At 49.2% G+C, this 23,368-nt stretch overlaps 2 protein-coding genes across 9 annotated transcripts in view; one reads left to right on the top strand and one right to left on the bottom strand.

Moving 5' to 3' along the window:
- LRRFIP1 (LRR binding FLII interacting protein 1) overlaps window positions 1-1,847 on the bottom strand; it is a 108,833-nt gene extending 106,986 nt beyond the window's left edge. For 4 of the 8 annotated variants that reach the window (XM_054277513.1, XM_054277515.1, XM_054277517.1 and 1 more), the window contains exon 1: window positions 1,725-1,847. In XM_054277513.1, coding sequence (XP_054133488.1) covers window positions 1,725-1,814 — 90 coding nt within the window. In that variant the 5' untranslated portion in view covers window positions 1,815-1,847. The remainder of the gene's footprint in view (window positions 1-1,724) is intronic. The other 4 variants (XM_054277518.1, XM_054277519.1, XM_054277520.1 and 1 more) reach the window with 3 other exon arrangements.
- Window positions 1,848-20,368: 18,521 nt separating this feature from the next.
- Window positions 20,369-23,368, top strand: RAB17 (RAB17, member RAS oncogene family). The gene is made up of 5 exons (XM_054278288.1): window positions 20,369-20,513; window positions 21,755-21,906; window positions 22,116-22,241; window positions 22,818-22,911; window positions 23,256-23,368. The coding sequence occupies exons 1-5, from the start codon at window positions 20,369-20,371 to the stop codon at window positions 23,366-23,368; spliced, it is 630 nt and encodes a 209-aa protein (XP_054134263.1).

Raw genomic sequence — 23,368 nt, 5'->3', positions numbered from 1 at the left:
AAGTGGGAGAAAAACGTGCAACTGAAAAGAGCAGCTGGGTTCCTTGTTAGAGACTGATGCCTTCCTTGATCAAATGACAGCAGAGCCAGGACACATCTGTGGAATTCAAACCCTCATCCCAAAACAATTCTTAGGAAATAATCATGACTCTAACAGACAGCACAGTCACTCTTACTTGCTATCTCATGTCCAGGACATGAGACATTCTTGTCCTCCTACCTCAAACTCCATCCTTAGGAACCTACTCAGCACCCTGCCACAAAAATCTGCCTTCAGAGAACACACTATGTGAATCACTCACACAAAACTCTGCTGGATGCACTCCAAAGATGCTACAAACCACCAGAAAATGGTGCACAACAACTGGAAAGGCCTTGGTGGCAATGAGGAGCACAATGTCTCAGCTAACTAACCCTACCAGTGCCACCAGAAATAAGCCATACACATCAGCATTCAACCTGATCCTGCTGCAGCTCTGAATCAGGAAAGGAAACCAAGAGAGACTAAAATTCTTCCAGAAGAGCAATTTATCTTGTAACCCATCTTGGGGTCACAGCAACACCAGGTGGGCTGACACACCTAACCCACACTAGGGGAAGAGGATGCCCACCATCAGCAGCAGCACTGGAGCATTTTAGACACTGAATCCCAGAATGGTTTGGGTTGGAAGGGACCTCAGATCAACCCCCTGCCATGGGCAGGGACACCTTCCACCACACCAGGTTCCTCAGAGCTCCATCCAACCTGAGCTTGGACCCTCCCTCCCTTCGAGGGATGGAGCAGACACAGCTTATTGGGGCCAGAGACTTCCCATCCTCACAGGGAAGAATTTCTCCCTAATATCCCATCCAACCCTGGTCTTTTTCAGTCTGAATCCATTCCCCCTGGTCCTGTCCCTATGCTCCTATAAACTGTCCCTTTCCATCCTTCTCGTAGGTTTCCTACTGGAGAAGAACCCCAGGGCTGCTTTTCCCCCTTTCCCCCATTGGAGGACGGCCACAGCAAGGATGGAGAACAGGCTTTGTCAGATTTAGCAAACATAAAAAACAAATTCACATTATCTTGGTTACCACTGCACCAATTTAAGAAGAAAAAGGAGGCAGGACGCATCAGCAATCAGCTGGTTTGGAAGGTTAAAGTCACATTGAGCACAATGCAGCATCTGGTGAGCAGCAACACAAAAACCAGTTTCCAAGTGAGAGGGGTCACTTATGCCCACACCCAGCACCACCTTGCAGTATTCTGCTTTTCATTTTTCACCCCCATCCCTGGAAGTGTTCCAGGCCAGCTTGGATCGGGCTCAGAGCAACGCGGTCCAGTGGAAGGTGTTTCACATCAGGGAGCTTGGAAGGAGATGATCTTCGGGATCCCTTCCAACCCAAACCACGCTGCCATTCTATGATTTATACCTATCCATAACACACTCCAGCGGCCTATTTTCATTGCCTAACACCAACCCCAGCGGTTCCCATCAGCACGGCCGATGGACATGCCCTGCGGCGGGGCTGGAGCGGGGCGGCTCCGGCACCGCACGCCCTTCCCTCACGGAGCCCGGGCTTGGTGAAGCACAGGCGGGGGTGAAGTAGGGCTTCCACCTCGCCCTTGAGCCGCCGCGGTGCCGGTGGCCGGGGGCGCCTGCGCGGCGCTCGGGGGAGCCCGTGGGGGAAGGCGAGGGGAGGAGGATGCAGACGGGAGAAGGGGGGATGCCGCCTCCCGCCGCTCACCTCGCGGGCGATCTGGTTGAGCGCATCGTCCTCCGCCGTCAGGCGCTCCCGGTTCGGCAGCCGCTTGCGTCCGGCGCCCGGCGTCCCCATGGCAGGGCGGTCCCGACCGGCCCGGCCCGGTCCGGAGCGCAGCCGAAGCCGGAGCCGCTGCCGCCGGCCCCGAGCGACCCTCCCGCTCCCTCCGCCGCCTCCGCCGGCGCGGCCGTCACCGCCCCCTGCCCCGCGCATGCGCCGCCGCCCCCCGCCCCGGGGGGACGGTCCGCCTCACGCCCGCCCGAACTGGGCTGGGGGTGCCCGCTCGCTGCCCTCACACCAAGCCCGGGCTGTGTTTGGGGCTCCCTGCCCTCACACCGAGTCCAGGCTGTGTTTGGGGCTCGCTGCTCTCACACCGAACCCGGGCTGGGGGTGCCCGCTCTCTGCCCTCACACCGAACCGAGCTGTGTTCGGGGCTCGCTGCCCTCGCACCGAACCCTGAGTGTGTTTGGGGCTTGCTGCCCTCTCACCAAAACTGTGTTTGGGGCTCCCTGTCCACTGCTCTCACACCGAGCCCAGGCTGTGTTTGAGGCTCGCTGCTCTCACACCGAACCCGGGCTGTGTTTAGGGCTCCCTGTCCACTGCTCTCACACCGAACCCAGGGTGTTTTTTGGGCTCCCTGCCCACTGCCCTCACACGGAGCCCGGTGTGTGTTTGGGGCTCCCTAATCTTTGCCCTCGCATCCGAACCCGGGCTGTGTTTGGGGCTCCCTGTCCGCTGCCCTCGCATCTGAAACTGGGAAGTGTTTGGCGGTCTCTGTCCGCACCGAACCTGGGGTGTGCTTGGAGCTCCCTGTCTGCTCTCCTCACAACGAAACCGGGGTGTCTTTGGGGCTCCCTGTCTGCTACCCTCGCATCAAAACTGGGGTGTGTTTGGGGGTTCTTGCTCGCTGCCTTTGCACCCAAAACCAGGCTGTGTTTGGGGCTCCCTGTCCGCTGCTCTCACACCGAACGCGGGCTCACACCGAGCCCAGGCTGTGTTTGGGGCTCCCTGTCTGCTGCCCTCACACCAAACCCACGGTGTATTTGGTGGTCCCTACTCTCTGCCCTCGCACCGAACCCGAGGTGTGTTTGGGGCTCCCTAATCGCTGCCCTTGCATCCGAAACCGGGAAGTGTTTGGGGGGTCTCTGCTCACTGCCCTCACTGCCCAAGATCGCATGTGGGTCCATGCTCGCTGCCATCACCACCCAAAATCAGGGGGTGTGTGGGATTCCTCCTCGCTCCCATCACCACCCAAAATCAGGGTGTGTTTGGGGGTCTCTGGTCTCACCATCTAAAATTTGCGGGGATTGTTTGAGGGACCCTGCTCGCAGTCCTCACCATCCGAAATCGATGTGAGTGTGTCTTTGTGGGATGGTCCCTGCTCACTCTCCTCCTCACCACCCAAAATCGGATGTGTGGGGTCCCCTTCCTGCTTCCCCAGCCCCACTGTGGACCAACTCCCTTCCCGCTGGGGTGCCTGGGCTCCCTGCCAAGCTGTAGGAAATTACAGAATCCCAGAATGTGTCAAGTTGGATGGGACCACAAAGGGTCATCTGGTCCAGCCTCCCTGCTCCAGCAGGGTCATCCCAGAGCACAGGGCACAGGATTATGTCTGGATGGCTCTGCAATATCCCCAGGGAGGGAGGCTCCACAGCCTCCCTGGACACTGTTCACTGCTCAATCACTGCCCAGGGAAGAATTCCTGCCTCCTGCTCAGGTGGAACTCCTGGGCATCAGCATCTGCCTGTTCCTCATATCCCATTGCTGGGCCTCATGGAGCAGAGCCTGCTCCATGCTCTGGAATATCCAGATATATAAATATCCATCCTTTGGATATTTATACACGTTACAGAGGTCCCCTCTCAGCTGTGGCTACTCTTGAGGAGCCCCAGCTCCCTCAGCCTTTCCTCCCCAGAGATGCTCCAATCCCTTCATCACCTCTGCAGCCCCTGTTGGATCCCCTCCAGGAGCTCTGCCTCTCTTGTGCTGAGGAGCCCAGAACTGGATCCAATAAATTTACCAGAAATCATGGAAATGGGCATCAAAACCTTGCCAGTTGTAAAGCTGGGGAGTTCCTCTGCCCCAAATAGAGGGGGAGCAGGACAGAAACAAGACACTCCTTGTGCCCTGACACCTTACACATCTTCATAGCCCTGTGTGGTCTTTTCAACAATGAGTTTTCCTAATAAGTGTAAGTGGATGGGATTAATTTTAGTTTCAAGTACATCAGTGCTTAATTAACTCATACATTGACAAGGAACATGTATTTTCTGGGATTCCTGTCACAGCCCTTACACCTCAATTTTCATGCTAATTCCCTAAATATGAATTAAAGTGGCTCAAACTCTCATTATTACATAGACAGAGAAAAGGACTACAAAAAAGGCTACAAACCCCACCCACTCCCTTCTGACCAGAAAGCTGCTTTTAATCTTTATGATTTAATTTTACCATCGATTTAAACTTGATTGAAGTAAAAGGCAACACCTGCCCGCTCAATATTTATTGGCAGTTTTCATGTACAACACCTGAGATCTGAGTCATCCTCTGACTGGCTGGGTAGTGATACTGCATGGATGCTGCTCCTTGCACCTGGGACTGTTTATTTTGTGCAAGAATCAAATGATTATTTTGTCAGCAGAAGCTGGTGGATGAGTCCCCCACCTTGCTTGGGCAGCAGAACGTGCGTCACACCCTCAGATTTGGTGTCAGGTTCGCTCTGACCCCACACAAGTGGATTAAAAGGGACCTGCTTTGCAAGGGGCTTTAAACTGAGCTCTCACCCTGGAGGCAAAGCTTTGCTGGGTCTGGCTTTCCTAGATATCCCTCAGGCTTTCCTTTTCCACCTCCCCAAGCCCTGGCTTAGCACTACCACCCTTCCAGGCTCCGCATTACTCATTCCCTGAGCCCTTATCCTCACATTTGCCCCTGCCCTGTGAGGAATTCTGGCTGGAGAGGCGGGGCAGTGCCTTATTTTTAGGTCCCTGTTACCCAGGGATTTTGGCCACCTGTGCAGCTGCATCACGGTATCCATGCAAGGAATTTCCCTGCTCAGGGGTGCAGGAGGATTTGCATCAGTGCTGTTTGCCTGCCTGGCTGAAAGCCTTGCAGAGCCTCGGGCTAGGCAGGTTTTTTTGTCCAAAAACTGAATATTGAGGGGACAAAGGAAAGGCAGAAGGGAAGGGGAGGAAGAAATAGAGGGGAATAGAAATCTTGGGGGGACAAAGGGGGAAGAGAAATACAGGGGAAGGAGGAAAGAAATAGGTGGGAGAAAGGGAGAGAGAAGAAACAGAGAAAAAAGCAATCCAGGGGAAAGATGGGAAAGGGGGAGAAGAGAGAAACAGAGCCGGGGAGAAAGGAAGAAATAGAGAAAGGAAATACAGGGGACAGCAGAAAGAAAGGTGGAGGAGGGAAGGAAGAATTCAAAGAGTGAAGCAGAGAAATTGGAAGAGAACACGCTGGTGGGAGACTGCAGTCAGATTTCAAACCACTCACTGAATGTGCTCTGCAGTGTAAGAAATCCTTCTCTTTCCCTGCATTCCAGACACGCACAGTAATTTTTTATTTCTTTGAACATAGACAAAATAAGCCATCTCGTTATAAAAATACTATACATAGATAATTTGTCCAGATAAATTTGAAATAAATGGTTCAAACCACGTTGGTTTTGGCTGCGCTGTGGAGCGCTGTGAGTGAAAATGAAACACTGAGCATACATTCCTTGTTTTAACAAGCAACACAAGGGCGAGGCTGGTTTTGTCTGAAAGTCATGAGTGTGATGAATGACAGTCGGACAACACTGAGTATCCCATGCCAGCTTTAAAGGGCTCTGTTTTAAATGCACAATAAACCCCTCATTCTCCAGTATCCTGTGTGCAAGGGGGCTGCTTTGTGCAGAGCATACCCTAAAAGAAAGATACAATTTTTGTGCTGCTCTTAAACCATACCCTCTTGTAAAACCCGACTGTTGAGAATCAGAACAAGCAATCAGCTGTTCAAACTGGTGGTGGTGTACTTGAGGAACCTCTTTTATGTAATAAAATTGATGTTTTTGTGTCCCGTGAAGGAAAATGTGATTACATCTATATTAGAGGCAAGCCCTGGGATAGGAGAATCCAGTGGCTGAGTAAGGGTGTTAAAAGCAAACACAAGGGCACCTCTCTACTCCACTGTAAGGTCAAGGTGTCTGCCAAGCCAGAAATGAAACCTGGCAGCTTTAACAAGATGTCCATTAGTCCAAGGAGAGTGGAAGGCTTTAAACACCTTGGAAAATCCACACTGAGGAGGCCAATATTTGAGACTGTCAGGATACGTGAGATGAGCAGGGCTCCTTCAGTGTTGCAATATTTTGCAAACATAACAGCACTGGTATCCAGCAGGGTCTGCAGATTTATTAATGGAAAAAAAATTACATCACAAATATGTGCTGGCACTGAAATTCTGCAGGAAAATGAACAAAACGCTGGTGCAACCAAGGTGATCCTCTCCAGCAAATCAGACCTCCTGGGAAAACCTTTCAGGTGTGCTGCCACATCTGAGCAGTGTCAAGACAGGGCTCAGGAGACTGGTGGTGTCCATGTGTATTTTGCCTGGATGAAATTCCTCACTGTTATTCCATCTCTGCAAGTCAGCAGGGTCATTATTTGCATCAGCAGAGTCCTGGCCCTTGGGGAGCCTTGCTGAGCTTTGTCATGTCTAGCCTGGAGTTTGTAGTCACACAGCAAAGCCAGAACTGATTAGTGTCTTCCCAGCTGGTCCAAAACAGAGATCCATGGGCTTGGGTTGGCCAAGGACAATACTGTGGGGCTTCCAAGCCAAGCTTTAGGAGGACTTTAGGAGAAAAAAAATCCCACAACAGCAGCCCTTGATCGCTTTTACCAACAGCAATGTGATGTGGTTTTTTTTTCTGAAGAAAGCTCATTGGTTGGCTTCATCTTTCCAAAACCCCTCAATGAGTTATTGGCCTCCTCTAATCACCTTGGCATGCCACGAGAGATAGTTTTCCATTTGTGAATTTTTGACAGGTCACTCAGGATGCCTCTTCAGGAAGCTCGAGGTCTCGGCGTTGGATCGCTTTTAGGGTTGAGGAAGAATCTTCCCTTGGAGTGAGTTTTTCAAAGGTTAACCTTGGGGTTGACTTCATTTAGTATTTCCATCTGCACCCCAGCGCAAGTAGGACAGTGCTAATGAAATAAGCTGATGACACAGTGTTGCAGTGTCACCAAAAAAGGAGGGTAAAGTCATACAAGAGGTTAAGGACTTGAGAAACAAGTGGAGTGAAATCAAGCAGACAGCCAGTACCTTGCCAAAGGCTAAATTCATGATCTCACCAACTGTTAATAGGGAAAAAGGAGGAAGTTCTGGGGTCACAAACTGGCCAAGGGTTGGTTGCGTGCCACCATCACAACAGAAACACCAAAACATTGAGAGCACTTCAAGAAAGGGTCATTGCACAACCCTCTGCAAGACCTTACCTAAAATGGTGCCGCAAGCCTGCCTTTCCATATTAAAAATAAATCAAACTTGAATACTTGTGGAGAGAGCAGTTCCTAGGATAAGCAGCAGGAAGACTTTACTGAGATGAGAAGGGGTTGGCTTGTCTGTTCAAAGTGCATCTCACTTCTATAAAGTCCTTTGGAGATAAGTAGGATGGGGATGAAGCTTAAAGCCAAGGCAGCACAAAAGCATACAGCTAAACAGACCATATATAATTCTAGAGTGGGTACCAGAGATTTCTTGCCAAATTTCTGAACATGCACCCCAAAAGAGGCTGTGAGTGGGTATGTCAAGTCTGTGGTGAGTACTACTCTGATGGTCTGTCTGCCCTAGCAAACACTGCAGGCTTTTCACCTGCCAGGAAATCTGGGACATGTGTGTCCATCCCAGATGACACTCAGTGACCCAGAGAGGTTGTCCTTGTCCCATCCATGCTCCTGCTTGGAGGGCACCTCCAGCCTTCACCCAGACCAACATGTGCAGGCTCTGTGTGACTGTGCCAGGCAAGGAGCTCACCTGCAGTGTGCCATCCATGATTGAGCTCACTGAGAGCAGCCCAGTGACAAAAAATGGGGGGGACAAAATTCCCAGGCAAAAATGGGAACCCGCTCAAGGCAGCCTCTGTGCACCTAATCTAATTAGCAGCAGACACGCCATGGGTTGGTGTTCCAGCAGAGCAAAGTGAAGCCAGCTCCACAGCAGCTGGGGCTGTGTTTGGGGAGCCAAACCCACCCCAGGCTGTCTCCCAAAGCCGGATGGTCACGGGCTGTTGTTTGCTCTCTCTGCTCCTATCTGCTATTCCCAGCCTGCCACAGCACCGCTGAGCTCCAAATTTGGCTGCTCCTCCTGTGGCTTCCCCTCTTGATGTGTAAAAAAAGCTACATTTTAAGAGAGCCCCGTGCTATTTTCAGAAGAAAAGACATTCTAGTCTCTTCCACCTAATTTAAAACCACCCCTTCTTCCCTACTTCAAGTGCTGTATTCCAGACTGTGGGATGCCTTGCATCCCCTCTGCCTGCACTGCAGGTGGAATGCAGGCGAGAGAACAATGTACATATTTAATTTGGGAATACAGCCTCTACATCTGTCCAGAAACATAGTCTGAGCTAGTAAATCCTTCAGCCAGACAAAATCAGCCTGGCTTCGGTGCAAACAATGCATTACATCAGCTGGAGCAGCTGAGGGGCTAACCTTGCACCACTTTGGGATTAATGTATCAAAGCATTCCTGCTGCCGTGGTGCCGGTGTCCTCACCCCACTGACAGCCCGGAGACACGGGAGTGAGGAATCACATGGCCTTGATACAAGTTTCCCTGTGTTTTTCCTACTCCATGCTGTGTGGCCTCCTCCACTTCCATCCCAAATGTTGCAGCGTTAAGCTGAGCCACATTTTCCAAGCAGGCCCTCCAGATTTTGTGAAACGCCAGTTGTTTTGGGCTGGGGTAGAACACAGCCACAACACATGGCCTAAAAACAACCAATTGTTTGCAAAAGACCAAGTGCTTGCACTAATTAGTCATAGTGTTCTGTAAAATGCCATATGAGCATGCTTTTGGGAGAGCTTTTGGGAAACCACATCACAGCTAAAACTCCCTCAGCTGGAGCGGAAGAGGGGAAGGAGGTGCTGTTTATTGTCCCCATGGAAATCTATCCAGATTCCTCCAAGGCACAAACTGGAGGCAAACCATCCCTCTCCTCAAGCACAGAAAGCTGTGCTCTGCTTGTTTCACTTCTTTCACTTTTCATCTTTCACTCTTGTCAGGGAAGAGGTATTTTCCACTCACCTCTTCTACAGCACAGTGAAAAATGGCCAGGCCTGTTCTCAGGGAATGGTTCCAACCACTTGGCATCAGACAGAAGAGCACCTGTGTGATGTCCTGTGGTTCTGCTTCATCATCTGAAGCCGTGCATCCCTGCCCCACCTCCTGTCACCTCTCCTGTCACACAGAATGGCAGCAAACCAGCCGTGGCAGCTAACAATTCCTGGCTTACCTAAAGGATTTCACATTCCAGCTGGGATAATCACCAGCAGGGCAGGAAGGCAGGTCATTATAGTTTCCTGAAATAAAGGACTTTGCCTAAACTGGGAAGTGAAAGATGATACTGGTAACAAAACATTAGAGGAAACGGAGACAAAACATCTGAGGTGACACAGTGTGTTAGATCTGGTGCATCTGATTTTAAATCATAACACATTTCTCTGGCATCCACAGCATTCCTGGTTTTCCATGCAGAGTGACTGATGAGTGGCATGTGGGGCTGACTCACCTGCCCAGTGCCTTGCTGGGAGTCCCAATCCAGTTTATCCATCCTAGCCCTGCAGTGCTGTGCTCTACCATTTTGAGCTTTTCCTCAGCTTTAATTATTGCAGCACTAAAACCCCTCTGATCCTTCCCTGTAGGAATGTGAAGGAACCATCTCCTCTCCTCTCCATCAACAAAGAGCCAAAACAGTCAGGCAAGTGTTGTCAAAGTCTCCAGTTTTTAGTTTTCCCTCCCATTGTCACAAGAATTAGGAGAATAATTTTCCTTCCCTCCAAACAGGAGTTGCTGCAGAACCCTTTTGTTTCAGCTGCTGTAAAAACAGTAAATAAATCAATCAGTAGATAGATAAAGCATGGAATAATCCAAACTGGACAGAAAGCAAAACATTTTGCATCTAGAAACGACCAATTTCCACAGCCAGCCGAACAACTTGTCAAGGATCACGCTAGAAAAAAGAAGCCAGAGACAGGAGTAGAATGGACTCTGCCACCAAATTTCTGCTTCTCCTTCCTCTTGCCTTCAGCCTTTCCTATCTGTGCCTTTCCCTAAGGACAGCTACTCAATACATTTTAGGTTTTCCAGCCTTAAGCCATGGATGTCTGGGCGCTGTTAGGAGGAGGCACCTCCCCAGGGGCTGACAGGCACCGCCTTTGTTGCTCAACTTCAATTTCTGCCGAGGTTTTCATCCTCTCTGACCTTGGAGCTGGTGGTGACAGAGGGGAAAGGCAGGAAAGACACTTCTCTGCGTGGCCTTTCTTGGGGAAGCAGCTAGGTTAAGTTCCTGAAACATCCGGAGCGCATTAGTGGTTCAGCTCAGCTAATTAGAAATTCCCAAAATAATTTTTAATACCCTTTTCAATTATAAAAGGAGTTGCTGGAGGTAACAGCAGATAATGGTGTCGTCCCCCCCCTGCCCCCAGGCATCTCTGTTCCTTCCAAGTTTATTGGCAACAGATGAGTCATTTCACCTCTGCCCAAGATGACTGCTTTACAACTCTTCCAGCAGCATCTGGCCTTAAACGAGGTTACTCAGGCTCAAACGGATGAAATAATTTCTATTCTTGTGCCTGTACAGACCATGCCTGTAACACACAGTGCCTGGTACTAAAACCCAGCCAAACATTTAGATGGTGACCTGAAAAGGCAAAACTGTGCTGTGGCTGCAATGGAGAGGCAAAACCTGTCATAAAATGCCCTGTGAAGTTTTCTGGGCCAGGCATCCCCAAAGCTGGGTGGGGACTTCAGGGAAGTGAAGCTCATACTCACACCCACATGAGCTTTTCAAGTCTGTGCTAGACAGCATTGCTTAAATAGTTCTCTTTCCATGCACAGGCAAAACATTTTCAGTTGCATTGGATACGGTTTCCTCACAAGCACAGAGAGATGAAGCGCTTCTGGGGGAGATTATTGAGCAACTTTTGGCTCTCAGGGAGCTCCTCCATAGCCCTTGGCTTGGAAAGGTACCACCTACAGCCATTTTTAGCCTGGTTTTCTAAGGGAACGTGTGTGATCACTCTGCCAGTCCCACACTAAAAGCTGGAGCCAGCTGGCCACATGCCACCAAGTTTTCCTGAGAGGTCAAGGTCCATCCCAAATGTGATATCCCCACTGGATAGAAAGCTGCACGTGGAGCTCAGGACAGACACCAGACCCTGCACGTGGATGAGACTGCTTAAATGCTTTAATCATGTGAAATGCTGCCAAACCTGCACCTTGTCAGATAAAGATGTCTCCTGTTTCACTGAACCATTCCCTCCATTTCCATGGCCCTTGGGAGCTGGCTTTTCCTTTGTTTCCTTTGAAGTTGGGCACCCAGCCTAGAGCCAAAGGTCTCTCATGGCAGCTCTCCTGGCAAGAGGGGCTGGACTCATGGAGGGGGATTGTGAAAAATGCACATTTTATGGTTGGCTTTTCGCAAATATTCAAATGAATATTATATGGGTTGTGTTAGAAAGTGATGCTGTATCAATTCTCTTAAGTGCTGTGTTAAATATAGTTTTAGGTTATAAAAATTGTTAAAATAGAAACGATGCTATGTAGGATACTTGGTTTAAAAGAAAGGACTCGCAGAGAGATAGCAGCCACAGGACGCCTGAATCTTTTAGAGAAAGAGAATTTATTGCCTTCTTATCAGAAGAAATGAACTTCTTCCTGCCTCAAAGGTGCTGTTAGGATTCAGAGGAAGAAGTTGACACTGACCAGACAGAATCCTGTGTTTGAATGGAATTTATGCATCATGTATGAGGTGTATGAATATGCAACAGGCTGTTGTTTTTAAGGGTTAATCCTCTGTTAACGTGGGTCCTTTTTCGGGCTTATTTTGCCCAGAAAAAGGTACCTGGCACTGTCCATAACTCTTTGTATTTGTTGTCTCATATTGTCCTATTCCAAATTGTCCAAATTATTATTACTCTAATTGCATTACTATTTTTATAACCATTTTATTACTATTAAACTTTTAAAATTTTAAAAACAAGTGATTGGCGTTTTTCACAGGGATCCTCCTGGCCAAGGTCTGCTGAGAAATGAGGATGTGAAGTTCGAGATAAACAAACTGTTCAATGCAGGCATCTTTACTCGAGCAAGCCACGTACATTTACTTGTCCCCCGAGCTGCACCTTGCTTGTTAGACACAAGGCAAGAACCTCAGCACATGCCTCAAGGCTATTTATTGTGACCTGTCAAGTGCAATTTCAGGAGTGAAAACAATCTCACCTGTCTCTTCAAGTGCTAATGCTGCAGGAAAGCCTTTCTTGTGGTTCACACTTGTATTCTCTTTGTAATTCAATGCCATCAGACTTCAAATGTTTATTGTAGTCAGTAGTTATTTTCCCTCCTCGGTCTTTAACACATGCTAATGTTCACCATCACTTATCATCTGGGAGCTATTAATATTAAGTTTGTTTAATGTTTCCAAGCCAATCTCTGGAGTGTTTTAGCAACGTTAATAATTAATTACAGGAAGACAAGCATTTCAGAGGCCTGGAGCAGTTCAGGGCAGGCTCACAGTTTTGAGCCACAGGGTAAATTATCTGGTCACCATTACAGCTCCACCAATCCTTAAAATATGTTTTTAACTTTTTGGCACTGTAACAGTGAGGACCTCAATCTTTTTTTTTTTTTTTTTTTTTTTTTAATTAGCAAAGGCACAATTCTTGCTTCTCTCAAAACAAAAAGATCTTTCAATGCTGCATGGCAGTGGTGACAGACCTTGCTTATATGATTACCAGTGGAATACTCTGGGTTCTCATTACTTCATCACACACAGAAAAAGAGAAACAGCAAATTCCAGGACACTTCAAGCATTCCCATTCTGTGATTTAACTCCTTAGCCATGTTGTGTATGAAAACCACCACACAAACAAGGGATGGCGTGTTTAACAGCACAGGTATGACAAACAGTTTTAAGAACATCATTTGCTGTTACCTCTGGATGGATCAATTATTCTGAATTTATTTTGCTGACCATGGCTTCAGGTGCTTGTTCTTGAAAAATTAAGAAATGAGAGTGATTTGGATACAAACTGACCCATCAGGAACAATTTTGTGGTATTCGGGGGCCTCAGAGGACCAAAAATGCTGAAGACGAGCATAATTTCAGAGCAGTACAAAGTCCGAGCCTCATTTCCACTGCGTGGGAGCTTTGATAGTGATGAGACCTCCTGAGCTGGGCTGGCTGCACAGGGACCACATGGAACCCATATGGATGAGCCCAAGGAGAGGGGGAGAAACAAGTCAGAGGAGAAAAAACAGTTCTTTCCACAGGCAGACAGCAAACAAGGGGCAAAGCTGAGCTTTCAGTCTCTGCGTTCAGCTCAGGGCTGTGCCTTTGTTGCCAGACTCTGCTGCCTTTCCCACAGAACCACTCCTCCTTCAGCAAGGGAGGATTTACAGTGCCCACATTGATGCTTCCTCACAGTCAGGGAGAGCCAGGTGCTGCACAACCACTGGCAAAGAACCCTCCAGGAGCTTCTAAACTGCCCCACAAAGATCTGTGTGCTTGCGCCTTGTCCTTTAATCCAGGAAAAGGAGGAAGGAGAGGCATCCTGCTCAAAGTTATGCAGCAGGCAGAGCCAGAAATACAAGATTATTGGAATTATTCTTGAGTGTTTACCCTAAAAGTTTTGTTTTTTAACTTCCTCTGGAATTCTTGTACACCAATGATGTGTACAAGAATTTTCCGCCTTTCCTTCACAGTTAAAAATCAAATAAAATGGCTGAGGTGGAGCAGTGGGGGAAGGTCTACAAAGTGTATTTGATCCACACCACTCCCGTGGCCAGACTCACCCTCCAAATTCTCACGACACAATTACATCAGGTGGCTGTAAAGTGAAATGCAGTCCCTAAACCTCAGAAAAACAACTCATGCCCAGTAAAATTTATTTCAAGTGAGGAACTTCTCACTGAACAAGCACAGCAAGGTGCATCCCTGGGTTTGTGCAGGATGCTCCAGGTGCTCTACCAATGCAGCCACAGTGTCCATTTGCAAACCACTCACCACTGAAGGGCTCTGATCCTCAGCATCCTGCATATTTTCCCTCAGAAGAAGCAGGCGAGCAGACAGAGATACATTGGAAAAAAAAAATTGGCTCCCTGGCACTGCAACAGTGCTTATCAGAGGCGCTCACATTCCAGTTGTTTGGAGAGCAAAGAGCAAGAGAAGCTTGGCTGTCCATCCACACTTCTGGCAGGAGACCTCGGTCCGTCTCTCATGGGCTGGTGTCTGTCTGTCTGTCTGTCCGGGCCAGAAATGAGGCTGGGCAGCAGCAGCAGCAGCATCCTCGCTGTCTCCAAAGGTGGAGGAGCTGTGCCCTCTAGTGGGGTCTGGCTCAGCAGAGGAGCCTTGCAGGGCAGGCTGTCCCATCCCTCACAAGGGACACACTGCCCTGGGCTCTGCGGGCCTCGGGGGCATTTGCACCAGCCAGGCCATGGCACTTTGTTTGGGCACCTCTCCCCACCACCTTCTTTTGTAAAAGCCCTTCACAGAGGCCTCCGAGATGTGACACGGGCTGGGGCAGAGCAGGAATGAAAATAACAGAGCGGCACAAACTGGGAATGAAGCTTCTCTTAGCCCTGACAAAGCCATCCTTTTATAAGGCTTCAAAGCCTCCCAGCTTTTTTTTTTAAGACTAAAAATTAGATGCTGAGTTTAGGTGCATGATGCTACCAGAGCCTGTAGGTCCAAAACCAGTGCAGTGGGTAAAATCATTGCTGTGGGCAAAGATTCCCCAGCCTAAGGTATCCACACTCAGCCCTTCCAAAATCCTGAAACATCTTCCTACCCCCTTGCTGTACCAGGGTCACAGAGGACTGACTAATCCAAAGCCCTAAGGAAAAAAAAAAAAGGAATAAAAAGGCTTTAAGTCAGCTCCTTTGGGAAACAAGTTATAAGAAAGGGGTGCATGTTAAACTCCCATTAAACTTTTGGGAGCACGTTAAACTGCTTCTGGACTGGAAAAATGATATATATTCACAGGAACTGTGTTCAAAGGATCCCCAAATCCAGCTCTAGCCCCTGCAGAGCTGATGGGAAGGACCTGGGAATGTAAACTGTCCATGGCTTTTCATCACTGAAATGGGAAGTAATTGAACTGCAGTGCTTGGGCCTTGGAAGTCACAAGACACATTTTTAATTTCAAAACTAGGGTGGTATTGTTTTTCAGCTTTCTTGCAGGACTTCTGCTTTTCACCCTGTTCCCTATAACCATTAGGACTAGATTTTGCTAAGCCTGTTTCACTTCCAGATCTCTTACTTGAAGGAAAGACACTGACTATGACAAGAGGAGTGACAGAAACACAGAATTATCATCAGCTGAAGCATTTTACCAGAAAAGTGGGCCCATTTTCTCCCACAGAACACATCCCCTTTGCAATCCCAAGCCCAGGATATCAGAGCCTGCCCCTGGCACAAGACCAAAGCCAGGTCTAATGTTCAGCAGCAGAAATTGCCATGTTATAAAAACCAAAGAGCACAGATCCCATGTGTGTGCCATGACTCCTGATACACCCTGCCCTCCCTGATCCTCAAACCTTGGGGGGTTTTACCCCCGTCTCCTTGGCAGCTGGGATGCTCTTGTGTGGTGTTCGTGAGGTCCCCAGGACGAGGTGAGAGATGAGAATCCGACTCCATGTTCTCAGAAGGCTGATTTATTATTTTATGATACTACATTATATTAAAAGAAAATTACATGCTAAAACTGTACTAAACTATAGGGAAAGAATACAGACAGAGGGCTCGAAAAGAATGAGGAATTGAGAATTTGACTACATGTTCTTAGAAGGCTGATTTATTATTATGTTATGTTATGCTATATTATGTTATATATTATATTATATTATATTATATTATATTATATTATATTATATTATATTATATTATGTTATATTATGCTATACTAAAACTATACTAAACTATAAAGAAAGAATACAGACAGAAGGCTCGAAAAGAATGAGGAATTGAGAATTTGACTCCATGTTCTTAGAAGGCTGATTTATTATTATATTATATTATATTATATTATATTATATTATGCTATACTAAAACTATACTAAAGAAAGATAAAGGATACAGGCAGAGGGCTAGAAAAGAATGAGGAATTGAGAATTTGACTTCATGTTCTCAGAAGGCTGATTTATTATGATATTATATTAAAGATTATATGATATTATATGATATTATATGATATTATATGATATTATATGATATTATATGATATGATATTATATTATATTATGCTATACTAAAACTCTACTGAAGAAAGATAAAGGATACATCAGAAGGCTTAACAAGAATGATGATAAAAACTCGTGACTGACTCCTCAGAGTCCAACACAGCTGATGATGATTGGCCAGTAAGTAAAAACAATTCACACGTTTGGATAAACCATCTCCGGACCACATTCCGGAGCAGCAAAACACAGGAGAAGCTGAATCTTCTCAGCTTCCCAGGAGAAAATCCTGGGCAGAGAGGATTTTCCAGAAAAGATCACGGTGACACTCCTGGACCCCGAGACATGGGGAAAGCCGCACCCACCCATTCATCCGTCTGTCTGTCTGTCTGTCCGCCCATCCATCCCAGCGCGGGCAGGGGGGTTGGAAGGACCGAGGGGGGGATGGAGGGGTGCAGGGGGGTGGCCCCGGTGACAGCAGCCTGTCGCCGTCTCGCCTGGCGGCCAGAGCTCAGCCCCGGTGTCGGGTCTAAGGTTCACCGCTCCGCGCTGCCGCTCTCACCTTTGGCACCCGCCCGGGGCCGGCGCTTTCGCTTTTGGCCGCTCGCGGCACGGAGGGGCCGCGACACACGGATGTTTGTCACCCTGTCACCCCTGGCACACGGAGCGGGCACAGCGAGCCTTCGGCAAGGTAAAGGCACGCTCCGCTCGGGAGTTCCCCGCCGGGCAGGGAATCGCCCGCCCTCTCCAAGGTGCCTTTCCCAGGATGGGAAAGGAATCCTCCCATCCTCTCGGGGCAGCCCCGGCACGGTCCGCAGGGACTCCTGCCCAGGAGGAGAGGTTTTGGGAAGCCCTGTGTGCTACCCCCATCCTCCCAGAGCTGCTGGGTCTCTGGGCAGTCCCGTTTATTGCAGCTTTACTTCCCCTCGTGGTTAATGATCCGCGTTCCCTTCCCCTTCACTCTGAGGGGAGCTGCTGCTTCTGGGAGATCGGCGCTGTGTAAATCTAATATTTACACATTGTGTCTTTGGAAATCTAATATTTACACATGGTGTCTTTGCAGTTGGGATTGCTGTCTCCCCTGGTAGCCCTGGTTTAAGTGAATTTTCTGAGTGACCACCCTCTTATTTAAGCCAGAGTTTAAGCAGGCGGGAGGAGGCTCCCAAAAGCAGAGGAGAGCTTTGAGCTGGATGCTAGAAGTTAACTGGGGAGGTGGATGCATGACAACAATCTTGTGTGTGTTGAGGGGGAAAGTTAAGTATCTAAATCTGAAAGAACCTGAAATATTGTGTCCAAAACGTGCAGGGTTAAACAATGCAGACTTACACTGTTAAGTGTTGAAGTCCTGTAATTTTTCTGAGGTGCTTAGTATCTTTTGTTCTGGTTCACCCTTGCACCCCTTTGCAGAAACTCAGCAAATGGCTTTAATGGCATCTGGGACCTAGAAAAGCTTATACAAGAGTTAGACATCATTACACTTAAACAACACTGATTTCCCAGGAAGCTAAACAGGGTTTTAAATAAGGCTTCCCAGTGACTCCATCCCCAAAAGGCATGCCTGTCTTCTCTTTTATTACTGCTTTCCTTTGGCAATAAAAGGCTTATCCCCTGAGAACAAATACACCAGCATCTCTCCAGCCCAGGTGAAAGATGCTGAACACAATTTCCTGGGTGCAGCAATGTTCAATCCTCTGCTGGGAAGAGAGAAGTTATTGGTGTTGTGACTGTTTGGGAACTCACCTTCAGGACAAGTGTAGGATCAAGCAAACCTGCCCCTAATATCTGTGCTAGACACAGCTGCCACAAAATATCAAGCTGTACCTGGAGACTAAATCCACCAGCAGGGTTTTTACAGCTGATTGAAGATAAATTGGTTTGTTTTCTCTGACTGCAATGGATCTGAGCAGATTGAGCTTTCCCTGCCCCTTTGGCCTCTTGGCACAAGGAGGGGACCTGCACCACCTCAGCTGCTGCTCCCCAAATTGATGACTGTAGATATCTGAATGCTTTCCCCACAGTCCCTCATCCAGGAAATGCAGGGTTTTACTCTGTACTCTGCTTTTCCAACAAAAAAAAAAAGAGGTCAAAGCCCCCACCATTTCCCCCTAAATCCTGTTTTCCATTGAATCAGAACAAAGCCCTTGTTCTGCTTCCTTCAGGTGGGAAGGGAGCCTCACTCTCTGCCTCCTAACATGGGAGAAAAAATTGTTTCAAGCGAGCTTTGGCAAAACTCAGTGCAGTAAATCTCAGGTGGGTTTTGTTCCAGCATCAACCCACCTTTCTAAGGGTGAACAGAGAGCAGCAGAGGGAAATTATGAGAAACTGTGTTTAATACAGACAGCCTTGGGTAGTTTTCAAGCAGCTTCCTCTTTCCTTAGAGCATTTTATGGCTAATCACTGACAATAACTGCCCAGAATGGATGGCAGTCTTGTTTGCAGCCTCCAAAGAGGCCAATGTATGTAATCAATACCCTATGGAGCACAATCATGCTGTGCCACAGGGCTTATCTTCTTCCTGCTTGAAAAATATGACTAACTAGCTGTCCTACACAAACTAAAGTCCTGCTCTTCATCACAATTGGGGGAGATTATGTTGCTTGTGTTTTTTGAGGGGATTAAAGCCTGTCTCACGCAGCAGAAAAACTGCTTGGATCTAAAGACCCAGACCTGGGTTCAGCCAGGGAACGCTCTTAATGACAAGCCTTAATGAAGAATCAAAGGTCTGGAGCCTGCCAGATTGCAGGGGGAGGACAGGCAAAATAAAGGAGGCATGTGGGATGAGCAGCTAGCAGGAACAAGGGGCTTTTGTCAGGGGAGGGAGCTGCAGGGAGCAGGGAGAGAATTGCTGGGAGCTGCAGGGAGCAGGGAACTGCAGGGAGCTGCAGGAAGGGAATTGCAGGGAGCAGGGAGCTGCAGGAGCTGCAGGGAGGGAATTGCAGGAACTGTAAGGAGCAGGGAGCTGCAGGGAGCAGAGAATTGCAGGAGCTGCAGGGAGCAGGGAACTGCAGGGAGCTGCAGGAAGGGAATTGCAGGGAGCAGGGAGCTGCAGGAGCTGCAGGGAGGGAATTGCAGGAACTGTAAGGAGCAGGGAGCTGCAGGAAGGGAATTGCAGGGAGCAGAGACTTGCAGGAGCTGCAGGGGAGGGAATTGCAGAAGCTGCAGGGAGCAGGGAGCTGCAGGAAGGGAACTGCAGGAACTCCACTGGCGTCTTTGAAAAGGTCCTTCTTGCTTTCACAGCCAAATCCCCGAGGCCCAGGTAGAAATTGCACCAATTCTTCATCACAAATCTTGCAGATCCCTGCTGTCTGCCCCAGCAGGGCTTTATTCCACGTGGAGGGAATGCTCCCCACTCCAGCAGAGCTCAGCCTGGCGTGCTGCTCAGCCCAGCACCCCGCGCACTTCCCTCTGTCCTGTCTAAGCGTCCACATGGGCTGAGTGTTTGTGGAGGAGGAGCTCTGTGAGGAGGAACCAGGGCACAGCAGGGCAAAGTGTGCTTTGCTGCCCTGCTCGGGCACTTCCCACCCGGCAGTGGCACCTCCCTGCCCAGGGCTGGGGGCAGGGGACACCCGTGTCACCCAGGAGGGCTCCCACCGACCAAGGCTCCGCAGCTGCTCTCTTCCACTCAGGTTTGAGGCCATCCCCGTTGCTGGGTCCGTGTTTCCTGCCGTCCCTGGGCACGGCAGGGCGGTGTGTCACACTCTGGGGTGGCATGGGGGTGGCACTCCAGCGGTTTGGCTTGTCTGGGGGTCTTCAGCATTTGCCACCTGCTTTGTGTGCAGGGCTGCTCAATCCTGAGGCTCTCCTGATGGAACTCCTAAGCAGCGTAATAAATGTGGGGCATCAGCCTAAGGACTGCGGGGAAGGAGGTGTCCTGGAGAGCGGGGCACAGCCAGAAGGGATTTCCCTCTGCTGGGAAATTCCTCCAGCTCTTTCCTAAAGGAGATGCACCAATCTCCTTGCCCACATCCAAGGAGGCCTCTGGCATCAGGTTTCCTCCTGAACATCTCCACCTTCTGGTTGTAGCTGACGGTGGCAGATGCTTTGATGCATTAAATCTACGTCTTACGATATTATTAACGATTTTGATTTTATTCCAGCCTATTTCAGAATTTCCAGTCAGGAGCTGCTGCAGGAGGCCGAGCCGATCCTGGGATCGCTCCTGGCGGGTGCCCCTTGAGCAGAGCTGGTTTCCTTGCAGGACATGGCACAGCCAGCGACACCGGAGGAGCCCCGAGCCTCCCACATGTACAAGGTGGTGCTGCTGGGCAGCATGTCCGTGGGCAAGTCCAGCCTGGCCTACAGATACGTGAGGAACGACTTCAGGGAGCTGCTGCCCACCGTGGGATGTGAGTGAGGGGCTCCATGGCTCTGGACAAGAGAGCAGGCCTGGTGCACTTCCCTGCAGGGGGGTGGGATGCAGGAGAGCTGCTTGCTCCATCCTGCACTGGCACAGACCCACTTTGGTGCAGGTTTGCCCAAAAGCCAGGTCCTCCCCTGTGGTGGTGTTCACAGGGGTCCCAGGATGAGGAAGAGATGAGAATGTTGACTCCACGTTGCAGAAGGCTGATTTATTATTTTTTGATATATATTATATTAAAAGAAAATTATATACTAAAACTATACTAAAAGAAAAGAAGAAAGGATTTCATCTAGCAAGGAAAGGAATGATAACAAAATCTTGTGACTGACCAGACAGTCTGGGCCAGCTGACTGTGATTGGCCGTTAATCAGAAACAACCACATGACACCAATCACAGATTCACCTGTTGCATTCCACAGCAGCAGATAACCATTGTTTACATTTTGTTCCTGAGGCCTCTCAGCTTCTCAGGAGGAAAAAGTCCTGGCAAAGGGATTTTTCAGAAAATGTCATGGCTACGCTCCCCCTTCACACCTCTGCATTTCCAGGCCACACAAGCAAAATCACATCCGCATCACACAGCTCTGGCTTTGTGCTGCTTTTCAAAGGCAGGTGAGCAGCAGAATAATGAGTAAACTGTGCAGCCCATCTGCTCTTTGCATGCTGTGCTGCCTTCCCATCTCTTCAGGCACTCCAGGAGGGTCTCTTAGAAAGGTTTGGAATAAAGATCACCTGGTTTCAATTCCTACAGCACCCAGACTTTATAGAAATTCATTTTATGAGCTGCACCTGGGTTTTGCCTTAAGCAGGTACAGAGACTGTGTTCCCACCTGAAGCTGGTGGAGCAAAGTGGAGTTTCTCCTCTTGTCCCTCTGCTCGTGGACCAGCCATCTGCTGCCTGAGGGAAAGGATGGAGGCTCCCCTGCAGTGGGAGCCCTTTCCATGGATATTCCCATTCACAGCTCTGACCCACCAGCAAAGTGGAGCTGTCTCTGTCTGGGGGCTTTCTGCAAAGCTCAGAGTTACCCAACATCAAACCTGGGGTCATCCACCCAAATCTGCTGCCAGGAAGGGCCACCTCAGCCCGGTGCCAGGGCCACAAGAAGTGGATTCTGTGCATTATAGCATCATTAATGACCTTCAGGATGGGTTTGGCCTCCGGGCAGGGGATCTGAGCTCCCTGCTCCTGCTCCAAGTGAACACACACCCCCTGGATCTTGCCTGCAGGCTCCTTCTTCACACAGATCCTGGAGCTGGACGAGGCCACTGTCAAGTTTGAGATCTGGGACACGGCGGGCCAGGAGAAGTACCAGAGTGTCTGTCACCTCTACTACAGGGATGCCCACGCTGCCCTCATCGTTTATGACATTGCCAACAAGGTAAGGCCCCTGGCAGGACCCTGCCACCATGGTTTCTAGTGCCATGAATCCCATCCAAGGGTGATTTATCCCTCAATACGTTTGAGGGCTGGTGGCCTGTTTCTCTGACAGGGGAAAATCAGAACCTCCCCTCCCTCATTGGTTTGGTGTGAGACAAAGGGATTAAATCAAAACCTGACCACTGGGCGGTTCTGTCTCCATCTCTCCAGGGAACATTCAGCAGAGCAAAGCTGTGGCTGGAGGAGCTGGAGAAGAAATTCCTGCCTGATGAAATCGTGGTTGCTCTGGTGGGCAACAAGACAGACCTTGCTGCTGAGAGAGAGGTCACCACTGAGGTGAGTTGTCACAGACACATTTTATGAAAAATCTTTTCTTTGGGATTTTTTCCTCCTGAGAAGCTGAGAGGCCTCAGGAACAAAATGTAAGCAATGGTTATCGGCTGCTGTGGAATGCAACAGGTGCATCTGTGATTGGTGTCATGTGGTTGTTTGTAATTAATGGTCAATCACAGTCCAGCTGTCCAGACTGTCTCGGTCACTCACAAGACATTGTTATCATTCCTTTCTATTCCTAGCTAGCCTGCTGATGAAATCCTTTCTTCTATTCTTTTAGTATAGTTTTAATATGATATATATCATAAAATAATAAATCAGCCTTCTGAAACATGGAGTCAACATTCTCGTCTCTTCCCTCATCCTGAGACCCCTGCGAACACCACAGTGAGTGCCTGGGATTCCCTCATCACCCCTCACAGAAAGCACTGGGATACATCCAGGGAAAATTTCCAGGGAAAATCCAAGCATTTAAGAAGTTTTCAGACACCTCTGAAGTGCCTGTACATGAAATCCACCACAAAACTGACCCAGCAGCCCCAGAGGGGGCAGGGGAATAACTCTGCTCGTTTCTCTTAGGAGGGAGAAGACTTTGCACGGACAAAAGGCCTCCTGTTCATGGAGACATCTGCAAAATCCAACCACCAGGTGAACGATGTCTTCATGGCCGTAGGTGAGTTGTGGGATGGCTCTAGGTGAGAGCAGAGGTAGGTGAACCATGAAAGGCTCAGCCCCTTCATTGTCACTGAGATGTTCCTCCCAGCCTGCACCACCCCTTAAGGCAGAAGGATGCACAGATCCATCCAGAGATATCCCAGTGTCAGGGAGGGTTTTCAGGCCTTCTCCCAGAGCCACAATGTTATTTTGCATTGGTACCCAGTCTGGGAGTGCAGTGGTGTGCCCAGCTCAGCTGTTCCTACAGGATGGTGCCCTGGGGTGGGACACGGGGTGGCCGTGGCATCCCAACCTCTGGCAGGGGAAAAGGGAGCCCCCTTTTTGCCTTGTGTTTCCTCCTAGTGCAAGAGCTCCTGAGGAGGGAGAAAGAGAAGGCACCCAGGCCGTCCCCACATGGGAGCCCCACCGTGGACCTGAGGACGAGCGGGACGAGGACGAGGTGCTGCCGGAGCTGA

This window comes from Melozone crissalis, unplaced genomic scaffold, assembly GCF_028551555.1.
Source record: "Melozone crissalis strain CALT ecotype California unplaced genomic scaffold, PUWL_Pcris_2 ptg000023l_1, whole genome shotgun sequence".
In the NCBI taxonomy this organism is placed as follows: domain Eukaryota; kingdom Metazoa; phylum Chordata; class Aves; order Passeriformes; family Passerellidae; genus Melozone; species Melozone crissalis.
The sequence above is the reverse complement of the archived record's forward strand: the minus strand, read 5'-3'. Positions and strand labels throughout refer to the sequence as shown.

Excerpts from the sequence above, each read along its gene's own strand:
- RAB17 (XM_054278288.1), top strand. The coding sequence starts at position 20,369 with ATGGCACAGCCAGCGACACCGGAGGAGCCCCGAGCCTCCCACATGTAC. Across the intron at positions 22,242-22,817 it reads AGAGAGAGGTCACCACTGAG|GAGGGAGAAGACTTTGCACG; the intron begins GTGAGTTGTCAC and ends CGTTTCTCTTAG. Across the intron at positions 22,912-23,255 it reads CGATGTCTTCATGGCCGTAG|TGCAAGAGCTCCTGAGGAGG; the intron begins GTGAGTTGTGGG and ends GTTTCCTCCTAG.